Here is a 25706-nt window from a genome sequence, read left to right on the forward strand (position 1 = left end):
AGCTGGTTCTCATTGGTGCCTTCTGCTCTGTGACCCTGAAGGCTGATCAGGTGCAGGTGGAGTCACTTTGCCTTCACCCCCTTCAGGCTGCTGTTCAACAGGTGAAGCTGACTCCTGACCCATGACACACTCTCTACCTGGGCTTTCCAGCCACTGGTATTCAGAGGCAATGATTCTTGCGACCCACAAAGCAATATGTAGGCATCACGACTAGTAGGTGTTCCGATAGCACTCAACTCCATGAATTTGTTTCATTCCCGTGTAAAGCCACCCAACTCGGTAGCCATCCTTGTCTATGGCCGAAAGCCACCAGTTACAATGGCTTGATACTCCCTTCCCCATGAGAGGCAGCAGATGGAGAGAAGGCTTTTGTCTTCATCTCTAGCTTTGGGACTTCTGGTTGGGGCATCTGGCTGATCACTGCAAAAAGCAGGTACTTCACCAAATGGGAGCTTTTTGCCTGATCTAATGGAAATCCTTAATGAGGACTAAGTGACCTTCCAACCAGCAAAACCTCTGAACTCACAAGAACCAGCAAGAAGAGAAAGCAGTACAGTTTCTTTACTCGACTTTTCTAGGAGCCAGACAGGCTTTTGCATTTCACACATAATTCTTTAGCCACCAGAGCTCTTGTCAAATTCAAAACTTGCATCTGCTTGTAATTGGTGCAGCCTAGTGAAGCTTGCACCTAAAATGTTCCTTCCCCTCCAAGTCTGGGGTTAACTCTGGCCTGGTCAGGTGGGTTATGCAAGCAGGTGAGCTGATGGGGCTTGCCTGTTTCAAGGGCCCTCTTTCTGGCTCTGTAACAAAAAAACAAAAACCTGGCAGTGTAGGGGGTGAGGGGTTTTCTTCTCCAGGCTCAGGGCACAGCATGAGTGGAGCAGGCAGGAGAGCAACGTGAGGCTTGGACTGCACCCTCTCCTCCCCCCAGCCCACCTTGCGGCAGGTGTCAGTTTTGTGCACGTGGCGTTTGGGTGCTGTTTTCTGCAACTTGCGAAAACAGGCTGGGAAATGGGGAGGAGCCTGGCTTAGGAGAGCCAACGATTGTGAGGCTTAGTCCTTGCTTGCCTGGCACAGCATCCTCTCTTGAGGGCAGCCTTGCCATGTGCTCTGGCGACCAGGTGGGATGGGCTGGCTGTGGACATTCCTCCTCCTGGGCTGGTCCATCAGGCTGGCCCCTTTCTGACAGACAGCCTGAGCCAGGCGGGGGCCTGCACAGACCGGATCCAGCTGTCTGGAGCAGGCTGCCTCTCCTAGTTCCTGGGATCACTTTGCCCTTGCTGCCATCCTGCCCATTTTTATGAGCTTGTTCGCGGCTCAGCTTTCGATTCACCCAGGACAGGGGTGTGACTTGCGACATCAGTGCTGGGGGGGTTGGGAAGAGCCAGCCTCTGGGAGGCTGCAGCAAAGCTCCTCCTGCACAAGGCAACAACTCTAGGCCTGCTGCAAAGGGCAGGTCCGTCTCTACAGCTTGGGGGCTCTTTTCTGTCCTCCGGTATGGTCAGTGGGGGTGGGAGGAAGGAGCTGGAGCCTTGGTTGGTTGCTTGGCTGAAGGAAGGTCTCTCTCCCCCAACACCCTGAGGCTATCACCTTCCCATCATCTCTGCACAGCCCAGTCCCAGATATTTTGTTGCCCAAAAGCAGCTCTTCCTTCCCTTCTCTTCCCAGTTTAGGTGACTTTGGGGGCCTGGAATCTGTCTAATGCAAGGTGTCAATAGCCATGTCAGGAGAGGCAGGCGCTGTCCGTGGTAGGCAGAGGGCTGTGGAGCATTTCAGGCACTTGGCCCGATTCTTTGAACCCCTCCTACCACTTCCTCCTCCTCCATCTCCCAGGTATGTTTAGGGGAGTGCAGTTCAGGAAAACAGGAGTCAGGTGGCCAGAGAGCAGTATCTATATATCCCCACCAGGGGGCTATTTACTCCCCTTTTGCCCCCTTGTATTGCTGAGCTCCCTTTAGGAAGCGATCAGCCCAGCGGAGCATTGCTTGATGTGATGCTTGTCTACCTTTTCTAGCTCTGTGGTTCTCGCCTTGTCCCAGCTCTTCTGCTAATTGGCACTAGGACAGAAAGAGGCCAGTTGCACAGACCTTCATCCATTTTATACTAAACATGTGCATGTGTGTCAGTGTGTGTGGCTGGCACAAGGCATAAGCCCTTGATTATCATGCCACCTTCCTCGCTGGAGGCTGGTGCATCACAGAGGCTCCCATGTGCAGGTAGAGTGTCTGCCAAGAGGAAGAGGCCACCTGGTTGTCAACCAAAACTGGGCGCATTCTGCCAAAGAGATCGAAAAGGAAGCAGCATCTTTCTTTATTGGTGTGTCATGTTCCTCTTTTCCTAGAGCACGTTAGCCTATGCTCCAATTCACATCAAGTAGAGGAGAGGGCAGGAAGAGGAGGAGGTTTGAGGAAGCAGGCAAGGCAGTTGCTCTGTCTGTCTCATTTATTGTTAGCTCACAGAAAGGCCTGAGCTGTAGGAAATGGGAGGTTGCTTGTATTGCTCTCTAACAAGCACAGGTTGATGGTGGACTCCTCTTCTGCTTCTCTTCATCTAAAATAAACCCCACCCACAAAGAGTCCAACTCATAAAATGTTTTCCACCACAGGTGAGTTGGTATTCTGCAAAGGACTCTTACCCTCTCCCTCCAAACAAAAACTCCCTCCCCTCCTTGCAGCGTCACCATCTTCAAAACCCCAAAGTTTGAGGGCAGCAGTTTGCACAGGAGAGTCAGGTGCATGGCCAGCCAGCTCAGGCAGGCAGCAAAAGGGTTCCAGCACCACTGAAATGTCAGCCCTGGCTGGGTTAACTGAGGTGTCTGGACGGAGCTTTGCAATATAACCCCCATTTCCCACAACTTAGGCTCCGCCCATCACTAAAGGGTTCCACAGAAACTGCAGCCATGCACATTCCTCCAGCCAGATATGATGCTCCAACTAAGCAGATGAGCAAATGGGAGACCTCCAACTGATGTTTTGCAGGGGGGAGTCCAGCACAGACTGGAACGTCTATGTTTGTGTGCTTAAAAGTGCTCTGCCACTCTAACCCAACAAATCCACTGGGAGGGAAAAAGACCACCACCACTACAGACAGACTTTGGGCAGTTAGGATAGAGAAATGTACCGATGATGAACTATTGATTATGCAAGTGAATCAGAATGAATGCACATTTGCCGTAAACAAAGAGGAACAGACACTCAAAGCTGACTGGGCATGCCCTGACCTCTGTGCAATCCAATCGGGACAAAAGCTGAACCAAGAGCCCAAGGAGAAAGGGCTTTGCATTAGCAGCCACTCTTGAATCCCTAAATGTCCCATGCTGCAAGCAGCTGAGGGAGAAGGAGCAGGCTGTCTAGGTGGGCATTCCTGCACAGACTACAAGACCCTTGAGGTCCCTTCCATTCTGCAATTCTATGAAGCTCCCTTGGAGGACAGAGGGGGTTTCTTGGCTCCCCTTCCACATCAGCTGGGCATTAAGCTTTAGATGGCTCTGCTTCCCCATCGCTATCCATCTCCATGACATCCATGGCCGACACGCGGAGGGAGTCGTACTGGGGAGGCGGCGTTCCTGGTTCAGACCCAGCCTCGCCAACTGCGGCCAAGTCGTCCCCAGGATTGTCATTGGCTCCCTCCTCCCCCTCCTCCCCCCCTTGGAAGCCCAGGTTGGTGTGAGCCTCCACCCTCTCAGACACGGTGGGAAGAACGTCCCGCTTCAGGGGCTGGCTCTGCTTTCTCCTCAGCCCCTTGAACCAGCCAATCAGCTTCAGGATAGTGATCCAGACAAAGTCGATGAGGATCTCTCCAAACTCAATGATGCACAGCACAGAGCCTCCCATCCAGAAGCCAAACTGGCCACCCAGGCTTGAGAGAAGCCAGACAACCTGCAATGGGAAGAATCACAGGTTGAGAAGGCGTTTGGAGCAGGGGGAGGTAAGGGGGGTCCTGACCCCAGGGGGGAAACTGTTTGCTTTGAGGATGGCCTTCCAGTGGAACAAGTCCAGAGGATGAAATAGGCTTTGTATCCAAGTTGTCCTCACTGGACTTTAATCACAAAAACCCTTATTTATGTCCTTTTCAATTTTACAATCATGCCTTGGATCCCGAATGCCTTGTGAGTCAACTGTTTTGGCTCCTGAACGCCACAAACCCGGAAGTGAGTGTTCTGGTTTGTGAATGTTCTTTGGAAGCCGAATGTCCAGTGTAGCTTCTGTGCCTTCTAGTTGTGTGCAGAAAGCTCCTGCAGCCAATCGGAAGCCACGCCTTGGTTGTCGAACATTTTCAGAAGTTGAACGGACTTCCAGAACAGATTCCGTTCGACGACCAAAGTACGACTGTATTGGAGTACAGTGGTACCTCGGGTTACGTACTTAATTCGTTCCGGAGGTCCTTTCTTAACTTGAAACTGTTCTTAACCTGAAGCACCACTTTAGCTAATGGGGCCTCCTGAGCACGATTTCTGCTGTCATCCTGAAGCAAAGTTCTTAAACCGGGGTAATATTTCTGGGTTAGCGGAGTCTGTAACCTGAAGCGTATGTAACCCGAGGTACCACTGTATTCCCAGCCAAGGACACAACCAAATTTCAGAGGGGAAACTAACAAGACTTTAGCTTTTAAATAAACTATCGGGGGAGTGCTGGAGATTCAAAAGCTGAAGAGTGAACAGTTTAAGCTTGTCTTTAGTCCAAAGATGGAATTAGCTCTGAGGTCTTTCCCATCTCATCATAGTCCTGGAGAGCTCTCCTGCTCACAGACGGCTCCCATTCTTTGACACCAAATCAGTATTTTCCCAGAGGCCACAACTCACCCTGTGTAACATGTGAAATAATAGCATCCTTGAGACAGTTTCTGGGACAACTCAGAAACAAAAGGCAAACCAGGAGGCACCTGAGAGAAGGGAAATGCATTTCCACATCCCACATTACTATTATACAACCCCCCACCCTGTGCTTCATAGAATAGGCTGAGCAAGGGGTTCTGGACCCAGCCCACTTACAGTTGTCCCTGCTGTCTCCACAATGGTTCGGTAGTTGTACTCTTGGAAATAGATGTTGAGCTTGATGATCCCACTCCTGCAAGAAGCGAGAGGAGAAACAATGAGCTCCTCTTCATCAAACATTCATTCACCAGGCCTGATAAGCTGCTGCCTGAGATCCTGCCCTTCCCTTCCTATAGGCTCCTGCCCTGAAGTTGGGTGCCATCGCCGCCTCCTGTGGCAGGGAGTTACACAGTTTCTCTGTGCTGTGCGAAGAAATACTTTCCTCTATCTGTCCTGAATCTCCCAGCTTCACTGGACATCCACGACTTCTGAGCGTTAGCATAGAGGGGGAGAAACTTTCCCCTATCCATTTTCTCCACGCCACAGGCAGCCCACTCTCACTTGGTGGCTCTGGTGTACGTGGCACACAGGAAGGCTCGGCAAACAAGGCTGTGGCAGCTGCTGCAGCTGGCCTATAAACCTGGGGCCAGTCGCCCAACTTCTGGCTGCTCCGGAGCAGCCGAGATCAAACTGGTTGCAGTTTGCGGGAGAAGGCTGAGACACTTTGCAGAGCTGCAATTTCGCAATCGGTGGAGGTAAAAGGCTTGCAATGCGGCGGCGGCAGCTGCTGCAAGGGACCATGCACAGCCTGGAAAAACTGGGGCTGGCTGAAGCACATTCCTCCTAGGCCTGCCTTTGCCACAAGAGCTTTCCAAAGTGGGTTCTGGGCCTGGAGGATTGGCACCTCCTGGGGCTCAGAAAGCAGGGAGAGCAGCTCAGCTGGGCTAGTTTCAGAAGCCAGAGGGGGCTTTGGTGGTTCTTGTAGCAGGAACCCCCCCACCCCAATCATTCTGTTTGTATAGACTACACACTCACACACACATACGCCACATTTCTGTTATAAATTCATAGAAAATCAACCATACATCGGATTTGCACTGTTCCATTTTATTTTACTCCATATGACAGGAACTAACAAAGGGGGGTGACTTGGTCCTGGTCAGCCATGATCCCTTCACTGTCTCAGCACATACACAGGAGCCCTGCCCATGCCAACCCTGATGATCCCAGACAGAAGACAATCAAGATCACAAAGAACTTGCATATGGGAGTGGATTCAACATGGACTGAAACAAAGGACACTGATCAGATCTTCCCTCAGGGGGCAGGAAACTGCAAACTGCCCTTTGTCCTGTGGAAAGTACTCATGGGGAGGGGGAAAGGAGGAACCAGCCAGGTGACAAGACACTCAAGTTACCACCAACTCCTCCCTCAGCCCCTCCTTTCTGTAATGTATGCCTCCCTCAGCCCCTCCTTTCTGTAATGTATGCATGATGTTTCTGGGGGTGGGCTTGATCTAGAGGAGGGGAATTTCAAAAGTTTTTATAAGACCTTGCACACTATTCTTGTGGGTCTTTCCTCTCTCCTGCAAGTGAGGGGAATACCCTGTTGCAACAGTTCAATAAAGGCCAAGCCTACAGGCTGCTGTTTTGCTCCAAGTTATCCTGGTTGGTGTCTTTGTTTTGTCCAAGGGAGCCCTCGGATTTTTCCTGCAACATTCTCACCTGTGCTCTGTGGCCAGAGCAGACACAAAAAAGAGGAGCCATGCAAAAGGAGCAGCAACTATCCCAAGAAGGCCTGACGGGAGCAGGGAGAGCACAGCGCCCTGGGCTTGGCCCTCAGCAACTGAGCATCACAAAAACTTCCCTGGAGAAGGAGCCTTCATCTCACATACCTCGGCTCTATGGGTTGGTGTGGTTGGGAATCTGCTGATGGCTCCCTTCCCCTCCTCCCTATTTGCTTGATCCTGGAGGTGGTGAGGAGAGGCCACAGCCTGATGGATCCCTGTTTGCTCTCTGCCTGGCAAGCAGTTAGATGGCAGGGATGAGTAGCAGCCAGGGAGGGGGGCAAGGGCTGGATGAGTTCTTGCCTCAGGCCCCTCCAAGCCCTGGAGCCAAATTGCCTCTACCACACATTGATTTTTACTGCATTCATAGCCCACCCTTTACTCCAAGGGGTTCAAGGTGGCATACATGCTTCTTTCCCCCTTCTCACTGAATCCCTGCAACAACACTGAGAGGCAGCAGATGCCCCAAGATCGCTCCATACAGGGCTGAGTGGGGATCCAAACCCAGGTCTCCCAGGTCCTCGTCTGGCACTCTAACCACTGCACCACACTGTCTCTCAAGCCCCAGGCTGCCAGCTTAATTAGCTGTCTTCCCTTCTTCTGACGCGGGTGGCACTGTGGGTTAAACCACAGAGCCTAGGGCTTGTCGATCAGAAGGTCAGCGGTTTGAATCCCCGTGACGGGGTGAGCTCCCGTTGCTCGGTTCCTGCTCCTGCCAACCTAGCAGTTCGAAAGCACGTCAAAGTGCAAGTAGATAAATAGGTACCGCTCTGGTGGGAATGTAAACGGTGTTTCCGTGCGCTGCTCTGGTTCGCCAGAAGTGGCTTAGTCATCCCGGCCACATGACCTGGAAGCTGTATGCTGGCTCCCTCGGCCAATAAAGCGAGATGAGCGCCACAACCCCAGAGTCGGCCACGACTGGACCTAACGGTCAGGGGTCCCTTTACCTTTACCTTCCCTTCTTCTGCATCTCCCTGTCTAACCCCCCCCAGCCCTCCTCCTTGTGTCTCCCCACCCCCTCTTTGCGGCTCAGGGAGCAGCTGGCTTTTACTCACCTGTCCACAGTGATATCGCGTGACTTATTTCTTTCATAGGATAAAATATGGAATATCCAGTTCTAGAAAGAAGAAAAAAAATAAGGTTTCTGGAAGGAGGGATGCTCTGACTGCCATCTGTTTGCAGGACGTCCCCCCCCCCTTTTCCTTACTTGTATATGCAACGTCAGGTGCCTTGCAAATGAATAAATGTAAATGAATTAATTGATTGCCTTTCTGACGTGGGTACATTTTAAGAAGCATAAAGCACTTTTATCTGTTCAGGGCAAATAAAAGAAAGTACTTCTTCATGCAGTTAAATTATGGAACTCCCTCCCACAGGAGGCAGTCATATTCACCAACCTAGATGACTTTAAAAGAAGATTAAACAAATTCATGGAGAAGAGGGCTATCAATGGCTATTTGCAACAATGGCTATGCTCTACCTCCATGGATGAAGGCAGCAATGCTACTGAATGCCAGTTGCTGGAAACCTACACGAGGGGAGAATGCTTGCAGGCTTCCCAATGGGGCATCTGGTTGGTCCCTGTGAAAGAAGGGAGCTGAACTAGATGGGACTCCTTTGGCCTGATTCAGCAGGCTATTATGTTCTTAAAACAGGAGCTTTTTTTTTAACATTCCTTATTGGATAAATTTCATCCCTTTAAAAGAGAGCCACTTCTCTCTGTGTTTTTTAAATAAATTTAATCTTATGCATCCGAGTCCGGGACTGAGCTACTTTAAAAGCCCCAACCATCTAAGCATCTACCCAACTCCATGTAAATAGATCTTCAGAACATCCAGAAGCCACAAGCTTCTCCGGGAGACCCACCTCAGAAGCTTCAGAAGGCCAGTCCGCCATGGAGATAGTCATCTTGTACTGGGTGTTGCTGTCGAAAAAGGAAGGAGAGAGAGTTGTCATTCCCTGTCCCCCCTTCCCCGTTTCTTTGCACAGCAAAGCCCAGCTGGGTTATTCCAGCTGCCCCACTGGAGAGGCCCAGGGGTCAGTGCAAGACGGAGAGCAGGACTTCTGTGCCTTGGGAACTTTGTGGGACGCTGCCTGTACTTACTTGCAGGTCTCCTTGCAAGACTCGATGCAGGTCTGGCGGATCTCCAGTTGGTTGCGCAGCTCAGAGAAGCAATATGCTGCGGAGTTCAAACAAAGCACAGTCTTTGCTTTCAGGAACTTGAGTGGAGTTGTTTTCTCCCTGCTGAATTTGCGGGGCTTAAAAGCTCATGGAAGTGCCAAAGGAGGGAGGATTGTTCCTATGATGCCTGCTTCCCTCACCCAGGGCCGGATTTAGGTCTGATGAGGCCCTAAGCTGCTGAAGGTAATGGGTCCAGCTGTCCTTTGTCAACAACAAATTGTCCCTGTTTTTTTGTGTTGAATATATGCTATATGGTAATTTATGGACCTAATAGGTATCTAAAGCCATTTAGAAACACTGTTGCTGTATGTAGGCTTTATTTTATTTGTTTATCTTATATTTTGGAAATGTACATCCAGGTTTTTTTTTCTTTAAATTTTGTGGGGGCCCCCAAGAGAGTGGGGCCCCTAAGCTATAGCTTGTTTAGCTTATACGTAAATCCGGCACTACCCTCACCCCAAGTCAAGCTGCTGTTGTCCGGAGCGGAACTGAAGGTCCACACTGCTCTGGCAACCCGTCCCACATTCATAAGAACTTGACCTTATGGTGTGGCAGCACTCCCTGCCTATTGATATCAGGCAGGCACCTTCACTGCACACCTGCTGAAAACATAATTGTTTAAATCTGTCTTTAATATATTGTTATTTAAACTTTTCAAACATTTAAATTATTGTTGTTGATTTACACTTTTAATGCTTTTTTTGTGTAAACCACTTTGAGGTGGGTTGTGTTTTTACGATTAAGTGGTGTATAAAGACTCTATGAAATAAAACAAAACAGATTATCTTCACAAGTTGAATCTAAAATTGCAAGCTTTGACACTTCGCTTTTTTAAAAAAAACACCAAACGATGGAAAGACATTCAAAACAAAAACAGATGCATGAGTTTTAATTCCTGGCCCTTTCAAAGCATTGCCCGGGCTCCCAGTGTCCCTTCCTTGCTTGACTAATCCATCATGGTCAATGACCCATTTACACAGGTGGAACACACACAATATCCAACACCCACTAAATAAACCAAATCGCTGTAACTAAACAAGGAAGCTGGACTGCTTGGGCAGTGTTTGCAGGGCAAACACACTTTCCCCAAGAAGGGGAGCACCCCCCCCCCGCGTCCTTTCTGTGCCCATTCTCACCCCAGTCTGGAAACTCCTGATTGTTGCAGTAAGGCTTCCCTTGGACCCTAGGGAAGGAGTAGTGGCAGCAGTTGCAGTCCGCCACCATCCAAGCTTGGAAGCAGGAACGTAGGCAAGCCTGGAGGAAGAGAAGACTCTGCTTAGAGCCAGCGAGTTCCCAAGAGGACTTGGAATCATAGAATGCTAGTTGGTCTTTCAAGACAACAATGCCCATTTACACCACAAAGAACTTATAACCCACCTACTTTCAGCAGCCAGAAACACCATAACCAGACACTGGAGAGACCTGTCTGGAGTAAGTATGGACCAATGGTACCAAATAGTATGGGAAACAGCCCTACTAGAAAAATTAACCAACAAGCTGAAACTGACACGGGGACAAACAGAAGAACGACACGGGGACAAACAGAACACGGGGACAAACAGACGCCTTTACCCCGGTATGGCTCCCCTTTATCACATACACAGCCCAACAAGACGTTGACAATAATCCACCAACAGCATACAAATCAATATGGCTAACCTGATCCAAAACACCCACCCACCCCACTCACACACAAAAACCAAGATCACCACAGCCAACCACAAATGAACAGCCACACCCTAGGCCAACCCCAACCTCTCTCACCACCAAAGAAACACAAATGAACAGCACGAGCAACGCTGACACCAAACCCTACTTACATTAAGCAAAATAGAAACATTGCCACCCGACCCCACCCCCACCCATCTTCCACCCCCCAAAAAAGAATGGTAGAGTTGGAAGGGACCACGAGGGTCATAGGGTCCAATCCCCCTGCAATGCAGAAATCTTTTGCCCAGCGTTGGGCTCGATCCCACAACCCTGAGATTAAGAGCCTTATGCTCTACCGATTGAGCTATCCCTCCAAGAGGGGACCTTGGGTTAAATCTCTCTCTCAGCCTCCATCCCCCATGTGAGGAGGGAGACCAACTGAGAAAGGACATCGCCTGTATTTCTAGCCAGGAGTGGCTTAGAGTGCTGCAATCAAACCTTGGGTCAGGTCCAACCATGACCTCAGCAACCCACCACTATCGGACCTTCTTGAAACTGCATCAAAAGTTGCCAAGGAGACACAACTTGGGACAAACTTGCTTGACTGGATGGTCGAGGGGGAACAGAACATGGCCTGTATTATTTACCTGGATGGAGTAGGTTGTCCTGTAGACCCCTCCTGTGGAGCTCTCCTTGCGGTCTTCCATGGTGCAGTTGGAGCAGGGCTCAGTTGGCACTGTTTCCTCCTGCAGGGAGGAGAAGTAAAACCTTTCTGGATTTGTTGGGTCAGGAAATCCTCCTTGCCCCTTCCCCCAGCTGAGGAAGAGGGCAGCCTAGGTGAGTTAGGTTTCCACCGTATCTCCTCCTGCTGAGAGCAGATCCTAGGATTGTAGAATTATAGAGCTGAAAAGGACTCCAAGGGTCTTCTAGTCCAACCCCTTGCAATGCTCAAGAATCCCTGACTGATGACCAAATAAGCTGATTCCGCTCAATTCCTAGTGGAGGGATCAGGGGAAAAGCTCAACCAACTCTGCCCCCAAACACTAGGGAAGCTCCATTTATCTGAATCCACCCAACATACCATCACAAGACTTAGAAGTGGTTGTGACCCAGCTGCCTACTCCCTCATCTTGGCAAGAGAGGTTCTTCTGCAGACTAGGAGGCTCCATTCAGTCTAAAAACCTGACTCATCCTAAGCCTGGAATGGGCAAAAAAGTGCACATTGGATTTGGGACTGAAGTTCCTCCAAAATTTTATAATGTCCCTACATTCCCTAGTCCATCCTTTTGCAGCCTGGTGTTGCCCAGATGTTCTGGACATCAGCCACAGCTGGCTGTATGGAAACATAGCCACTGGTGGCTGGGGGCGGATAAGAAGGGTTGTAATGCCAAAACAACCAGAGGGCAGCTTAACTCAATGGCAGAAGATCCAGTTCAATCCCAAATGCCATCTTCAGATAGGATTAGGAATGTCCCCCTGCCTGAAGCACTGGAGATCTGCTGCCCATCAGTGTAGACAATACTGAGCTAGATGGACCAGGTGTCTTCCTATGTCTTGGTTTAAATCAGCCCTTGATTCAGAAACAAAGAGGACTGGAACCTTGTGTTGTTTTTAAGGGAAGGACCGTCGCTCAGTGGCAGTAGAGCATTTACTTCCTATGTTCCTAGTTAATAGTTGATCTGCGCTACTGAAGTTCTCGCCTCTTGGCACACATCAGACAGGTATTATTTACCAGCCGTTCTTCCACTATAGACTTTACTGGGCTTTTAAACCTGTTGACGTCCTTTACAACATGAGTGGTGATTTCCCCTCCCAGGAAGCAGAGCGGCCAAGGCAGAGTAAGGCAAGTTGCCTTTGGCTATGGAAGAAACCAAACACCTTGCGCCTCCATGTTTGGAGGGCTTGTCGGCCATTGTTTACATGAAAACAGTTTACATGAGCAGGAGTCGAAGGAAGGAGGCGACTGCCAGCCTTTCCTTCTCGGAGACACATTTAGAGCAGCGGAGACGTACTTAGGGACTTGGGAAAGGAGGAGGCAGCCGGCTGCTCCCTCTCCAGCCTCCTGCCCCTTGGCTGAAACCAACTTTGGCTTTTCAGTTTACAGTTGTTGGGATTTTGTGCAAGAGGGGAGGAATGCTGGGAAACTTGCCCTTCGACTTGCTGTGCAGAAAGCAGCAGCAGCAGCAATATGCGTGGCAGAAGCAGAGGCCTCCAGCAAAGGAGAGTCCCCACCACTCAAGCCACCCGCTCTGCTCTGCAGAGGCAACCTCTGCTCATCAGGGGAAACACAGAATTGTAAAGTTGGAAGGGCATTTATTCCAACCACTGCAATGCGGGAATCACAGCTATGGGTTACTTCCAAACAAACAAACAAAACCACCCCACATGCTTGGGAGCTACTCTGGCAAGGAGGCAAAACTGCCCCACAACACATGGACAGAGGGAAGAGGGAAATGCAGTCTGCACATGCTCAAGGACACTCCCATTTGTTTTGCTGTTATACATACATACATACATACACACATACATATATTTATAATCTGCAGGTTACTAAGCTGATTCCTGGCCTCCAAACTCACCTAAGAGTAAGTCTTGAATTTTGGGAACCAACTGCCCAGAGAAAGACATCCGATCTCAGGGTGACTTAAAATCAAGAGAGCAGGCACTGAAAGCTGTTTGCCTTCTCTGAGTTGTTTTAGACCAGTGGTTCCCAGATCATTTGGGCTACTGCCCCCTTGGTTCCATAAACTCATCCCCAGTGTTATCTACCCTATAAAAAGCATTATTCAAAATAGCAGTTTGCAGGACCCAGTAAGGAAGACAATAACCCAACACAATTCAAAACAGTCACCATTAACTGCCAATTTATTCAAAATCAAGTTTAAAATATTTAGCTTCATTAACAAAACTGACAGACTTGATCCTGTGATACTAGCTTTTCAGAGTCTGATAGTCATTCACACCTCCAGCACCCCCCCCCCCGCCCCCTTGCCTCTGAGCAGCCCTTTAGGTAATCCTGCAGCCCCGTAGGGGGCAGCACACATTGGGAACCACTGTTTTCAACTGTGTTTTAATTGTTGCAACCCACTCTGGGACCTTGGGGTGGAGGGCTTGAGGATGACGATGATAAATTAATACTAATTTAACAATTGGAGTGAAGTGGAGAAATCATTACCTGGTAAGTAGGATAGTCTTGATACAGATTCTTTATAGGGATGTCTGACCCGTTCACTGTGCAGTCGCTGTAAGGAGCTCCCATCCGCACAAGTTCATCCTAGAAAGAAAGAAAGAAAGAAATCTTAAGGGCAGGCGGGATCCCCGAACAGTTGCTTCTTGCTCTCAGTTCTCCTGCCACCCCATAAAAGAAGCACCAGATCCCTGAAAGGCACTGTCCTGAAATGAAGAGAGGAAGGGGACTTTGCTCCCTCCATGCAAAAGTCTCTGTTTTGTTGCGTCAAGAAGACACCAGAAACATCTGTATGTTTTCCTGAAGTCTTAGGCTGTGTACACTTCCCCGGGCTGAAAACACAGCGAGGTCGTACTTTTCTCAATTAAGATCAAAGCTGGTTTTGTGGGGAAGTGCACCATAACGCAGAATTTCATAGGAAACGGCAGGATAGGTATGGATTGGCTAATGTCATGTGTATGCCTCTTAAACCAGTTGTGGGAGCACGCTTGATGCAGAATAAACAGGAGCATGTGTACGCAGCCTTGCAAGCAAAGTAGGAACATCAGAAAAGCCTGGGTGCCGGACTAGGCCAAAGAGGACCATCTAATCCAGCTTCCTGTGCAAGCAACAGCATTCAGCTCACCTGGGATTCCCAGAAACTGGTATTCAGAGGCGTACTGCCTCCAACAGAGGACAGTGCCATAAGAGCAGGAGGAGAGACCTGCTTTTGGATTAGACCAAAGGGGCCCAACCTTGTCCAGCCTCCTGTTCTCGCACTGGCCAACCAGATGCCTTAATGGGAAACCTGCAAGCAGGACCTGAACACAAGCACCTTCTGCACCTGCCCGTGGTTCCCGGAAACTGGTATTGCAGGACAGCAAGAAGGAAGGACACTCCTTCTTGCCCCGACTCTTGGTGAAACTGGATTTTAGGTGTACTGAAACAGGCACCCTGATTTTCTGTCTTGCTGGATAAAGTTTGGCTTCAGGGTGGGGAGGAGTTTCGGCCAAGGAAGGCTTGGCGTTTGAGTCTTCCTAAAGCAGAGTCCTGTCATCTTAAAAAGCAGAGACATCACCTTGCCAACAAAGGTCCATATAGTAAAAGCTATGGTTTTCCCAGTAGTGATGTATGGAAGTGAAAGCTGGAGCATAAAGAAGGCTGATCGCCAAAGAATTGATGCTTTTGAATTATGGTGCTGGAGTAGACTCTTGAGAGTCCCATGGACTGCAAGAAGATCAGACCTATCCATTCTTAAGGAAATCAGCCTTGAGTGCTCACTGGAAGGACAGATCCTGAAGCTGAGGCTCCAATACTTTGGGCACCTCATGAGAAGAGAAGACTCCCTGGAAAAGACCCTGATGTTGGGAAAGATGGAGGGCACAAGGAGAAGGGGACGACAGAGGACGAGATGGTTGGATGGTGTTCTCGAAGCTACCAGCATGAGTTTGACCAAACTGCGGGAGGAAGTGGAGGACAGAAGTGCCTGGCGTGCTCTGGTCCATGGGGTCACGAAGAGTCGGACACGACTAAACGACTAAACAACAACAAAGCAGAGTCCCACCTCCCTACTGGCTGGACCCAAGTTGGCTGGACCCAAGAGAGTCTCAGCCACTCCCATCCCCGCCTCAAGTTCTGTGAACAGTCGGGACATGCCAGGCACCTACCACCAAGACGCCAATGGAGGTCTCTGTCCCAGACATGGCATAGATGCCCTGATCCTTCAGGAAAGGGAAGGTCTTCTGCTCATGCAGCATCAGCCAGGCCCCGGCCGTCGAGGTGAGGTAGGGGATGTAGTCGTCTTGGCTAATGTCCAGGATCAGCTTCAGCCCTGGGCAAAGGGAGCAAAGACCAATTGTCAGCCTGCGGCCCCCAGCAAGCAGCGCGGGAGCTGGAATCGGCAGTGGGGGGTGGGCACAAAGAGAGACACACAAAGTCCCCACCTGAGCCTCATTCTAGCTGCAACGGCACCTTTGGAGAGGAGAAGAGAGGGCTTGGCTCTGTCTGGCCTGGCCTGGGGAGGACTCTGTGGTCTCTTCTAGTCTGGGGAGCAAAGCCAGCTCTGCCATCAGGCAGAGGGAGGTAGGTGGCTGACTCAGGCAGGAAAAAAAGAGAGCCACCAGGGCCTCAGGTGGCAAAATAACATGGACATGCTTTCATGCTGGGAGGGAAGACTCTCTTGGCTCTTCTGCCTCCAGGGACAAAATGTCTTAAGCCGGCCCTGCTGTTGGGGTGGCTGGTTGCCTGCCATGCACAGGCCTTGCAGGATTAGTTCAAGCCTCTGCCTGGCATCTCCAGTGAAAAGGTCACAGGGCTGGGAAAGTTACAGGGAACCAGGCATAGGGCTTTCTTGGTAGTAGCACCCGCCCTGTGGAATGCCCTCTCACCAGATGTCAAAGAGAAGAACAACTAGCAGACTTTTAGAAGACATCTGAAGGCAGCCCTCTTTAGGGAAGCTTTTAATGTTTGATGCATCACTGTATTTTAATATTTTGTTGGAAGCCGCCCAGAATGGATTAGGAACGCGCAGCTAAACAGCAGGTGCTTTCCCCATCACTCCCTCCACCTGGAGGCCTGGGAATCAGGCCCCTTTTCACGATGGCACCCTAAGACTCCAGAGGCCCCCCCTCCTTCCTACCCAGAGGAACCTGCAAGGACATTCAGATTTGGAGGGGGAAAGCAAAGCCAGATATCAGGGCTGCTCCTTTGCCTCTTCTGTGCTACCTACCAAACTCTGCACCAGGATTGGAAGAGATCAGTGGCTTCTTCTCCACGCCCCAGTTGAAGATGTAGCAGTTGCCGTGGTCCGGGTGGTAGAGGTGGGTGAAGTTCCTGCAGAAGGAAGCCCAGGTGAGAAAGGGGGGGAGGGGCGCACATTTGGGAAGGGAGCAATTCACTTGGCTTGCAAAAAAACAAAACAAAACAAAAACCTTCTGGGTAGGGACCCTCTAATACACCAGTGGTCTCCAAACATTTTTTTTGGGGGGGTCTCACCCCCTTGGTTCCCTAAACTCCTCTCTGGTCCCCCTCCACCCCAAATAAAGCATTATTCAAAATAGTGGTTTGCATGACCCAGTAAGGGAGATAATAACCCAATACAGTTTAAAACAGTCACAATTAATTGTGTGTTTATTCAAATCCCCACTCAGCCATGAAGCTCACTAGGTGACCTTGGGCCAGTTGCTGCCTCTCAGCCTGACCTACCTCATAGGGTTGTTGTGAGGATAAAATGTGGGGGAAGAGAACTATGCAGTGCTTTTTTCTAAAAAAAAAATGTTTAGGGGTACTCTCATTTTGTCTCAAGAAAACCACCATTTTATAGTTCGAATTGGGAAAAATAAATACAGTAAATGGACAAAAGTACAAAGATTCACAAAATATTTAGGGGTATGCATACCCCTGCGTCCCGCACTGGAACTATGTATGCCACCTTGAGCTCTTTGGAGGAAAGAAGGTGGGGCATAAATGCAATCAATCAATCAATCAATCAATCAATCACTGCTAATTCCTCTGTCCCCTGCAGCATCCCGGGCCCAAATTGATAGTCTGTATTTATCGATGCCAAAAAAGCTGGTTGTAAATGACCAGAGCCAGCAGCCACCACCTCACTCTGCATCATATTATCAAGGCACCAGTTGAGGAGGGGGGGGGGGATCTCTCAAAAATGCCCGAGCCAAAGACCCAAACCACACACTGCAGCAGAAGGCAACCCCACCCTCTCCCACCAAGCTCCCTGAGCTACAAGCAACACCTGCCCCATCAAAACATCCTAAAGGGCTAAAAAGATATGTCAACTGCTATCTTGATGGCCTTTGGCCAAAGGGGTTTTCTTTCTCCTTTCTTGACAACAAAAGGAGCAGGGCCTGCCTTGAAGGTCAGGTGCATGTCGTCAGGCAAAACTTATTTGCTCACCTGATTTCTGGTCCTCACAAACAGAACCCGAGAAGTCTGGTGACAGACAGGCCTTGGGATAAAAAAGCAAATTGCAAACAAGAGAGCAAAGAGCCAAGTAGAGCAGAAGGAAAGTCAGGGATGCGCCAGTCGGGTGACATTTGGCTTTTGGCACTTGGAAGGGGGGTGAGGGGGTGTCTCTCAGCGAAATCCCAGACGTCACTCCAAAGAGAACGTCATTCTCAGCTAGAATGACGGGAAGCAGCGGGGTGGGGTCATCCCTGGAGGAAAGGCCAAGGCCCCTTTAGGCTGCCTCCATGGAAAGATGGCTTCCAAGTCAAGGGGAGAGAGTTCAGCTCTTGTTCTGCAATAGAGCAGCCTCATCTGGACTCCTGGGTCCAGTGCTGGACACCACACTTGAAGGACGCCAACAAACCGCAAGAGCTTTAGAGAAGCGCAATGAAGATGGAAAACCAGTCCTGTGAAGGAAGGTTGAAGGAACTGGAGCATATTGAATAGAATCATAGGATGGTTGGAAGGGACCCCCAAAGGTCATCTAGTCCAACCCCCTGTGAAGTAGGAATCGCAGCTAAAGAATCCTTGACAGATGGCCATCCAAGCTCTGCTTAGGAACCACCAAGGAAGGAGATTGTGGGAGGCTGGGGAGCAGGAGGTAGGGATACCTGTCCCATGGAAGAGGGGGGAAATGTGACCTTTGGGCAAAATAAAGTGGGCTTGAGTTACAGGATAGATCTCAGAAGGGCAGCAGAAGACGCATCGGGGGCCTCTAGGCTGTGTTGCTATTTTGCAGGAGGGATTCAAGAGCAGACAAGAGCTTTAGGTTGGTGCTATTAAGGCGGATCTGAGTGCCCTGCCTCCCTGGCACAACGTCCACTTTAAAAAAAGAGAAAAGAGGACTTTTTGCAGCTATTTAAATGGTGGGTAAATACATTGAAAAGTGTGGGGTGATTGATGGCAGCCTGCAAACCAGGATTAAGGATTTGTTTTGTTGTGTAACCGCCCCATAAACAAATTAGAGGGAACACTCAGTAAAGACCGGGCTGAGTCCAACCACTGTGCCAGCTTTGCGCAAGCAAATAAAGTCAAGAGGTCATCTGGAGGATGAAAAGAGCAATTTGACCCTGACCTGAGAAAGAACTGAGATGGAGCGTGGACTTTCCCTTGCTGGAACTCCACAAGCCCAGGCCAGAGAGCCAGGGTTCGGGGAGGTTCTTGTTCTGCATTTGCAGCATCAGCTGAGCGGGGTGGGGTGGACTCATAATCTGGTGAACCGGGTTCGCTTCCCTGCTCCTCCATATGCAGCTGCTGGGTGACCTTGGGCCAGTCACACTTCTCTGAAGTCTCTCAGCCCCACTCACAGAGTGTTTGTAGTGGAGGAGGAAGGGAAAGGAGAATGTTAGCCACTTTGAGACTCCCTAGGGTAGTGATAAAGAGGGATATCAAATCCAAACTCCTCCTCCTCCTCCTCTTCTACAAACACCCCTCCAGTTCTAGAATTGTCCCTGTGGAAGTCTGACTCCAAAACAGGATCTGCCCACAAAATTCTCCTAACAGCAGAATTCATGGAAGTGGAATGTTGGAAGATTCTGGACAGATAAGTTCTTCACACAGCACACAGTTGAGCACTGTGAGGCTGGACTAGATGGGGCATTGGCCAAATCTGCCATTGCACATCAGGAGAATGTCTACTCCATTGCCCCAAAGCTTGTGGGGCGAAGGGGAAGGCAGAGAGAGCAGTTTTGAGGCTTCTTTGAACTGCCTTTGTAGGCGATATGTGTGCCACAGGGTCAGGGGCTGAGGAGGCTGTGATCCTCCCTGCATTGCTCTTATGTGACAGGAGCTGCAGTCACAGCCAATGTGGGCAGAGCACAGTGCTGGCCAGCAGATGTGCTGGGAGCCAGTAGGAGGCCCTTCTTGTTTTGGCTAAGGGAGAGAGGAAATGAGTCCTGAGCTTCTGTGAGTTCCAGAGGTCTGGCCAGTGGCCAGGTGAGCCTGACTGCAGCAAGCCCAGGTCAGCCCGCCTAGCCTGGGGCTCTGATAACCAATCTGTTAACCAATCTGTTCCTGGTTTAATTAAATAGCCCCAAGTGTTTGCTGATTGATAATTAGCCGCAATGTACTGGACACGGGTGACTCAGCAGCAGGGAAAGAAAACCTTCCATCTACAGAGCAAGCCAAGCCATTCCTCATCTTTCAGATACAGGCAGCGAGCAAACTTTGCAGCTACACAGAAGCCTTCTTCAGTGTCCCAAGCAAGACCAGATTGTTGGTTAATTCTTAGTCCTTGTATACAAAAGCAGAAATCCTTCCCATTACCATGCAACATTACCAGGTTGACATCAGCCTGGACATGGAACATCGCTCTTAAATTTTATTATGATTCCTCTGGCAATGATCATCTGTGTCTGAAAAAGGCTTCTGTGTAATCTGAAAGGTCACACGCCAAGCATTTTTACCATTAGCCAATGCAACAAAAAGAGAGTTTTGCTTCTCCTGCTGGATGGGACTCATGCATCAGCTGAAATATTGGGCCAAAAGCTGTGTCCATTTCAAGGTGGGAGCAGAGGTGGCGGCGGCGGCAGATTGTCCATTGGAAGCTGACCAAGACTTGCATTCCTTTCAGCGATTCTGCAAACTGGTCTTATTTGTTCTGGCCTCTAAGCTTCTGAGGGTCTAGGATTTTAGGTCTATTAAAATCTGATTCCAGTACACTGGATGTCATTTTTCAGACAGTAATCCACCCGAAACCTTGAGACTGGGCTAGAAATTTAATTAAATCAAATCAGGCTATTGGTGCCAGTAAGAAGCACTAAGGCGGCAGTGGGAGTGGGGTAGAGCAGGATGAGACAGCTCCTTAAATCCACCCTCTGCACACACACCCAGCCATCTCCTCTGAACTAGGAAATGGCTCTAGCCTTTGCCAGCCGGGCACCCTCCAGCTGTTCCGCATTACAACTCCCAGGTGCACTGGCAGGGGCTGATGGGAGCTATAGTCCACACCAGCTGGAAGGCCCTAGTCTGGTGGAGTCTGCTGTAGATCAACTGTGCAGTACCATCCTTGGATTTCGGGTGCAATTTGAGCCAAGGAAGGAATGGAAATTATTTATAGTTCCCTGCAGATCTTACGCACATTTCATAGCTTGCACATGTCATCTTGTACTGCAGATCTGGTGATACAAATTCATGGAGGAGACGCAGCTATCAATGGCTACTGGCCATGATGGGTTTGTTCTGCCTCCACTGTTGGAGGCAATATGCCTCTGAGTATCACGTGTTGAGAATCACAGGAGGGCAGAGCTGTTGCTCCCAGGTGCTGCTTGCTAGGAGAATGCTGGACCAGGCCGGGCCTCATTGGTCTGATCCAGCAGCTGGGCTCTTCTGCTGGGCTCAGGGTAACTCCCTCCCTGCTGTGCATCAGATTTTCCATGCAGCTCCCCCCACCAGTCTGCTCAAGCTCAGAATCAGGCAAATCTCAATAAACGGGGATCCATTTGCCCTGCACAGAGGGACAGAATTTGCTGTGACCAGTTGGAACCCCAGCAGTTGCTGTTCGGCATCATAGAGGTGTGTGTGTTGGGGAACAGGTCACCTGATGTCAGACTTGGCTCACAGCGGGTGTGGATGTGGCCCAGCGGTCCAACCCTGTCCCCCAGCCCTTCTATAGGAAGACTTTGGCCGCATGCACTAGAGACCAGCCTCCTCCTTCGTTTACCCTGTTCAAGAGTTTATGTTGCCAGCTTAAATTGATGGAATACGTGCAGCTTGCAGATTTAACATATAGAATAAGAGAACAAGAAGAACGTACTTTCAAAGAAGACTGGAAAATGTTTACTGAATATATGGGTGGAAATTGTGTTAATTTGAAAATGCAGGTAGCATTAAGATAAATTCAACAGTGAAAATAAGTTTTGATGGATTTAACAATAGATTACTGAATGGTTTAGTGCATGTAAAATATGCAGGGATGTATGGTATGCAATGGGGATGTGAGTGGCGCTGTAGGTTAAACCACAGAGCCTAGGATTTGCTGATCAGAAGGTCGGCGGTTCGAATCCCCGCGACAGGGTGAGCTCCCATTGGTCGGTCCCTGCTCCTGCCAACCTAGCAGTTCGAAAGCACATCAAAGTGCAAGTAGATAAATAGGTACTGCTCCGGCGGGAAGGTAAATGGTGTTTCCCTGTGCTGCTCTGGTTTGCCAGAAGCGGCTTAGTCATGCTGGCCACATGACCCGGAGGCTGTACGCTGGCTCCCTCGGCCAATAAAGCGAGATGAGCGCCACAACCCCAGAGTCAGCTACGACTGGACCTAATGGTCAGGGGTCCCTTTACCTTTACCTTTTATGGTATGCAATATGAACCATAGAAAGAGAAGAAGGGAAGTCATTGATTTAGGGTTGTTTAAATGAATATTTTGAAATGTAAATCAGAAAATTTAAATGTGTGTGTGTGTGTGTATGAATAAATAAGAGTTTATGTTGCCAAAGATGCTCTTCCAGTTAAACAAAAACTCGGCAAGATCCCCCCGGATACCTACTTGTAATTGCAAGGCTCTGCTCCAAACAGACAGGCCAGGATCATTTCCTCTGCCTTGTAGCCCATATCAATCCTCTCTCTCTCTGTCTTCTGGGACAAGATGCTGGTGGACTGCAGGACGTACCACTCGGTCACTGCCTGGGCCGCGCTGGTGAAGTTCCGGTAGGTGCAACTGGTGCCGTTATTGGTGCACTTTGAGCAGAATTAGAGAGTGGTGAGGGAGAGAAGGAAAAGGAGGCACATTTGTGCAGAAAAGGTCTAGCCAAGGTCACTAAATGGAACCTCCGTGTTCAGGGGCAGCTGGAGTCACAGGGGAAGGGACCTGTGTCAGGGGCACACCACCTGCTTGGCATAAGAAGGTCCCAGGTTCAGCCTCTGACATCATCTCCAGGTAGGTCTAGGTGTCTTGCCTGGAACTCTGGGGAGCCCTTGCTGCCGGTCAGTGCAGGCGGTGCTGAGCTAAATGGACCAGTGGTCCAGCTTCCTGGGTTCTAATGAGGTTTCAAATGAATGAATGGAGGAGTCAGCTAGCAATGGCTATGGGTCATGCTGCACCTGGGAACTGCAGGTGAGGAGAGGGCTGCTGTTGCCCTCAGGGCCTGCTTGTGGGTTCTTCCTGTTGCAGCTTCTCTTTGACCCCCCTTTGGCTTGATCCAGCACTGCAGGGATTGCCTGATTTTTTTAGCTCCCCTCTGCTGCCTGCTTGTGGCTTTATCAGAGGCACCTGACTGGGTGAGATGACGGATCCACACCTTCGAATGGAGGTGCAACAAAGAGGGCCCAAAACAGCTGTGGGGAAGGCTAGAGACAGCAGCGGCTTCTTCTCCTTTGCCTCCAGTTTCAGACATCCAGGGTTCATAAGGACATAAGAAGAGCTGGCTGGATCAGGCCAAAGTCCAGCATCCTGTTCTCACAGTGGCCAACCACTGTGGCTCATGGGAAACCTGCAAGCAGGAACTAAGCACACCAGCAACACTCGGTTCCCGTGGCTTCTAGCAACTGATATTCAGAGGCACTGCCATATATAGAATATAGAGGCAGAGCTTATCCATCATGGCTATTAGCTTCCTCTATGAATTTGTGTAGCCCTCTTTTAAAGCCGTCCAAGTTGGTGGTCATCACTGCCTCTTGTGGGAGAGAGTTCCATTATTCAACTATGCATTGCAGGCAGAATTTCTCTGTCATACGGTGACATGTTCCCAGTGTTCCCCCTCTTTTACCTGGGGCAGAGAAGGATGACTCGGTGGTGCCCCTCCCCTCCCCACCTACTGGTTTCCCCACACCACCTCCATCGGGTCCCATGGGGCCCCCTCCCCTTACCAGCTTTAAGGCTAGCTTGCAGTTCTTGCCATCTAGGTTTGCAAAAGAGGAGTGGTTTCCGAGGATGTCATAGATGACTGGATGAGTCTTGTTGCTTTCATCAATGAGCATCAGGGGGATCTGGTTCCACAGCTGCATGTTCAGATCCTGGCTAGAGTTTGTTGGGCTAGACACAGTCATGTTCTCGTTGGGAGGCTGCAGGATTCGTTCAAGGGCAGCATCGATGAGGTTGTCCAACTCCTGCAAGTAGGGCTTTGCTTTGGAATATCTGGAAAGCAACCAACCTTAAGTTCAGTTCTCCCCATTCGCCTGTGAATGTCATGAAAATGCAACAATATCGTGGTGCAAATTTCTTCTCATAGGGACATTTTTGCAATGCCGTTTCCCATAATGCATTCTGGTATAACAACAACAACAACAATAATAATAACAATAACAACTTATTATTTATATGTAGTTTTCACTGTATGAATTGCATTTATTCACACACTTTATCCTTGTCTGTGCTCTTCTGTGCACATTATTTGGCCGCAGAACTAAATTTCAAATGGGGAGAAACGTGAATTTCAAGGGGTGGCTGTGTTTCAGCCTGCACACTGTTGGGAAATCTAGCCTGTTCACCTTTGAATGCCAATTCCTCCCACACCTGCTCCCCACTAGTGGGAACTACTGCAGAAATTCCACCCTCAGGTCAGGGATAAAGTAGCAGGGAGGGAAGGCTAGATTAGAGAGTGATATTTCCACCAGCAAGCTGATCCTGCGGATAATTTTTCCTGGAACTTAGGAAGTGGCTGGATGAGACTTAGGGTCCTCCTCCTCCTCTCTGATGCCCAACTCCTTTAGGAGAAATCCTTTCCACTTCTGACTTTCTCTAAAGGCTGCCAATTCCAGCTAAATTACCAACATCCTCCATCCTATGACCCTTGAGACACCCAGACCTCCCATCAGCCCCAACCAGAACAGTCATAGCAAGCTGAGGCAGGTGGGAGCTGTAGCCCCAAACTCCTGGAGGGCACCAGGTTGCGGGGAAAGGCTGCCCTAAAACATTACACCTTCCCCTGGGCATCCCTGCTCTTGCCACACAGGTGCCAACTGCTTTCCGACTGGTGGTGTGTACACTGACCGTGAACTTTTGCCTTCAAAGGTCCAAGGCAGATAGTTTTTGTGCACAGGAATCCCCAGAATGGAAAGTCTGTTCTGCAGCATTCCAGAGGATAACCCTTGCAAGCAGTGAGAGCAGCAGATCCCACAGCCATGCTGCCCAAGGGAGGACGGTTCCTCAGGTGCAGCCATGTGGGTAGACTTCAGGAACTGCTGCCCTTTGGGGTTCAAGTGGCATCTCTTAATCCAAACTGATTTAGCACATAAAAACAAAAGAGCGACCTGGCAGCTGCATAAGGCCAGAGGGGGGTCGTCTAGCCTAGCATTCTGCCCCAATGGGAAACCACCCCAGGCAGGACCACTGATCTAAGAACATAAGAAGAGCCTGCTGGATCAGGCCAATGGCCCATCTAGTCCAGGGTCCTCTACTATCTCTCTCTCTCTTTAAAAAAAAAATTGTTATTAATTTAAATTACAGACATATACAAAGAATTTACAAAGAATTTACAATCTCATACTACAAAAATAAAATTAAAGAAAAAACAATTAAGAAAAAAGAAAAGACATGTAATAAGTATTGGAAATGTAAAGAAAAAGAAGGATCATTTTTTTCATATGTGGTGGGAATGTAAGAGGGTAAAGGGTTTCTGGGAAATGATATATAATGAGCTGAAAAAGATGCTTAAATATACGTTTGTTAAAAAACCAGAAGCCTTTTTGTTAGGAATAACAGGAAGAGAGATAAATAGAAGTGATTATAAACTTTTTCAGTATGCAGTAACAGCGGCAAGAATATTAGTGGCCCAAAAATGGAAACAAGAGGAACTACCGACCTTGAATGAGTGGAGAATGAAACTTATGGTCTACGCAGAACTGGATAAAATGACTGGAAAAATCAGATATCAGAAAGATCACAAATTCATCGAGGACTGGGGAAAGCTTACGGATTATCTGAAAATTATATGTGATGAACAGACAACGCTAGTGGGTTTTAAGGAGGTTTTTTGATAGTACAAGGTATATTGTAAAAAAGAAACAGAGATGGAAGGATAATATTAAATTGGCAATATTATATATAGAAAATGCGTGAAGATAGGAAAAATGGATGATTGATGGAGGTGCTGGTGGAAGTTCAAAAACTGGAAATTTGTAAACATGGTTGTATGGACTTATTTGTAAAGGAAAAATTTAATAAAAATAAGAAAAAAGAAAAGAAGAAAATACAGAAAGATGAAAGAAGAAAA

The 25706-nt window shown here is 49.2% G+C and overlaps 1 protein-coding gene across 3 annotated transcripts in view; it reads right to left on the reverse strand.

Annotated features, from left to right (window-relative positions):
- Positions 1-2286: 2286 nt before the first annotated feature.
- SCNN1B (sodium channel epithelial 1 subunit beta) overlaps positions 2287-25706 on the reverse strand; it is a 45778-nt gene continuing 22358 nt past the window's right edge. For all 3 annotated transcript variants that reach the window (XM_081888252.1, XM_081888251.1, XM_081888253.1), the window contains exons 4-15: positions 23362-23629; positions 22043-22233; positions 16326-16429; positions 15265-15428; positions 13607-13705; positions 11079-11177; positions 9918-10035; positions 8704-8779; positions 8466-8523; positions 7655-7716; positions 4991-5066; positions 2287-3878 (exon numbers count right to left, since the gene is read on the reverse strand). In XM_081888252.1, the coding sequence (XP_081744378.1) occupies positions 3471-3878; positions 4991-5066; positions 7655-7716; positions 8466-8523; positions 8704-8779; positions 9918-10035; positions 11079-11177; positions 13607-13705; positions 15265-15428; positions 16326-16429; positions 22043-22233; positions 23362-23629 (1723 nt within the window). In that variant the 3' untranslated portion in view covers positions 2287-3470. The remainder of the gene's footprint in view (positions 3879-4990; positions 5067-7654; positions 7717-8465; positions 8524-8703; positions 8780-9917; positions 10036-11078; positions 11178-13606; positions 13706-15264; positions 15429-16325; positions 16430-22042; positions 22234-23361; positions 23630-25706) is intronic.

This window comes from Podarcis melisellensis, assembly GCF_964234715.1.
Source record: "Podarcis melisellensis genome assembly, chromosome: 14".
In the NCBI taxonomy this organism is placed as follows: Eukaryota; Metazoa; Chordata; class Lepidosauria; order Squamata; family Lacertidae; genus Podarcis; species Podarcis melisellensis.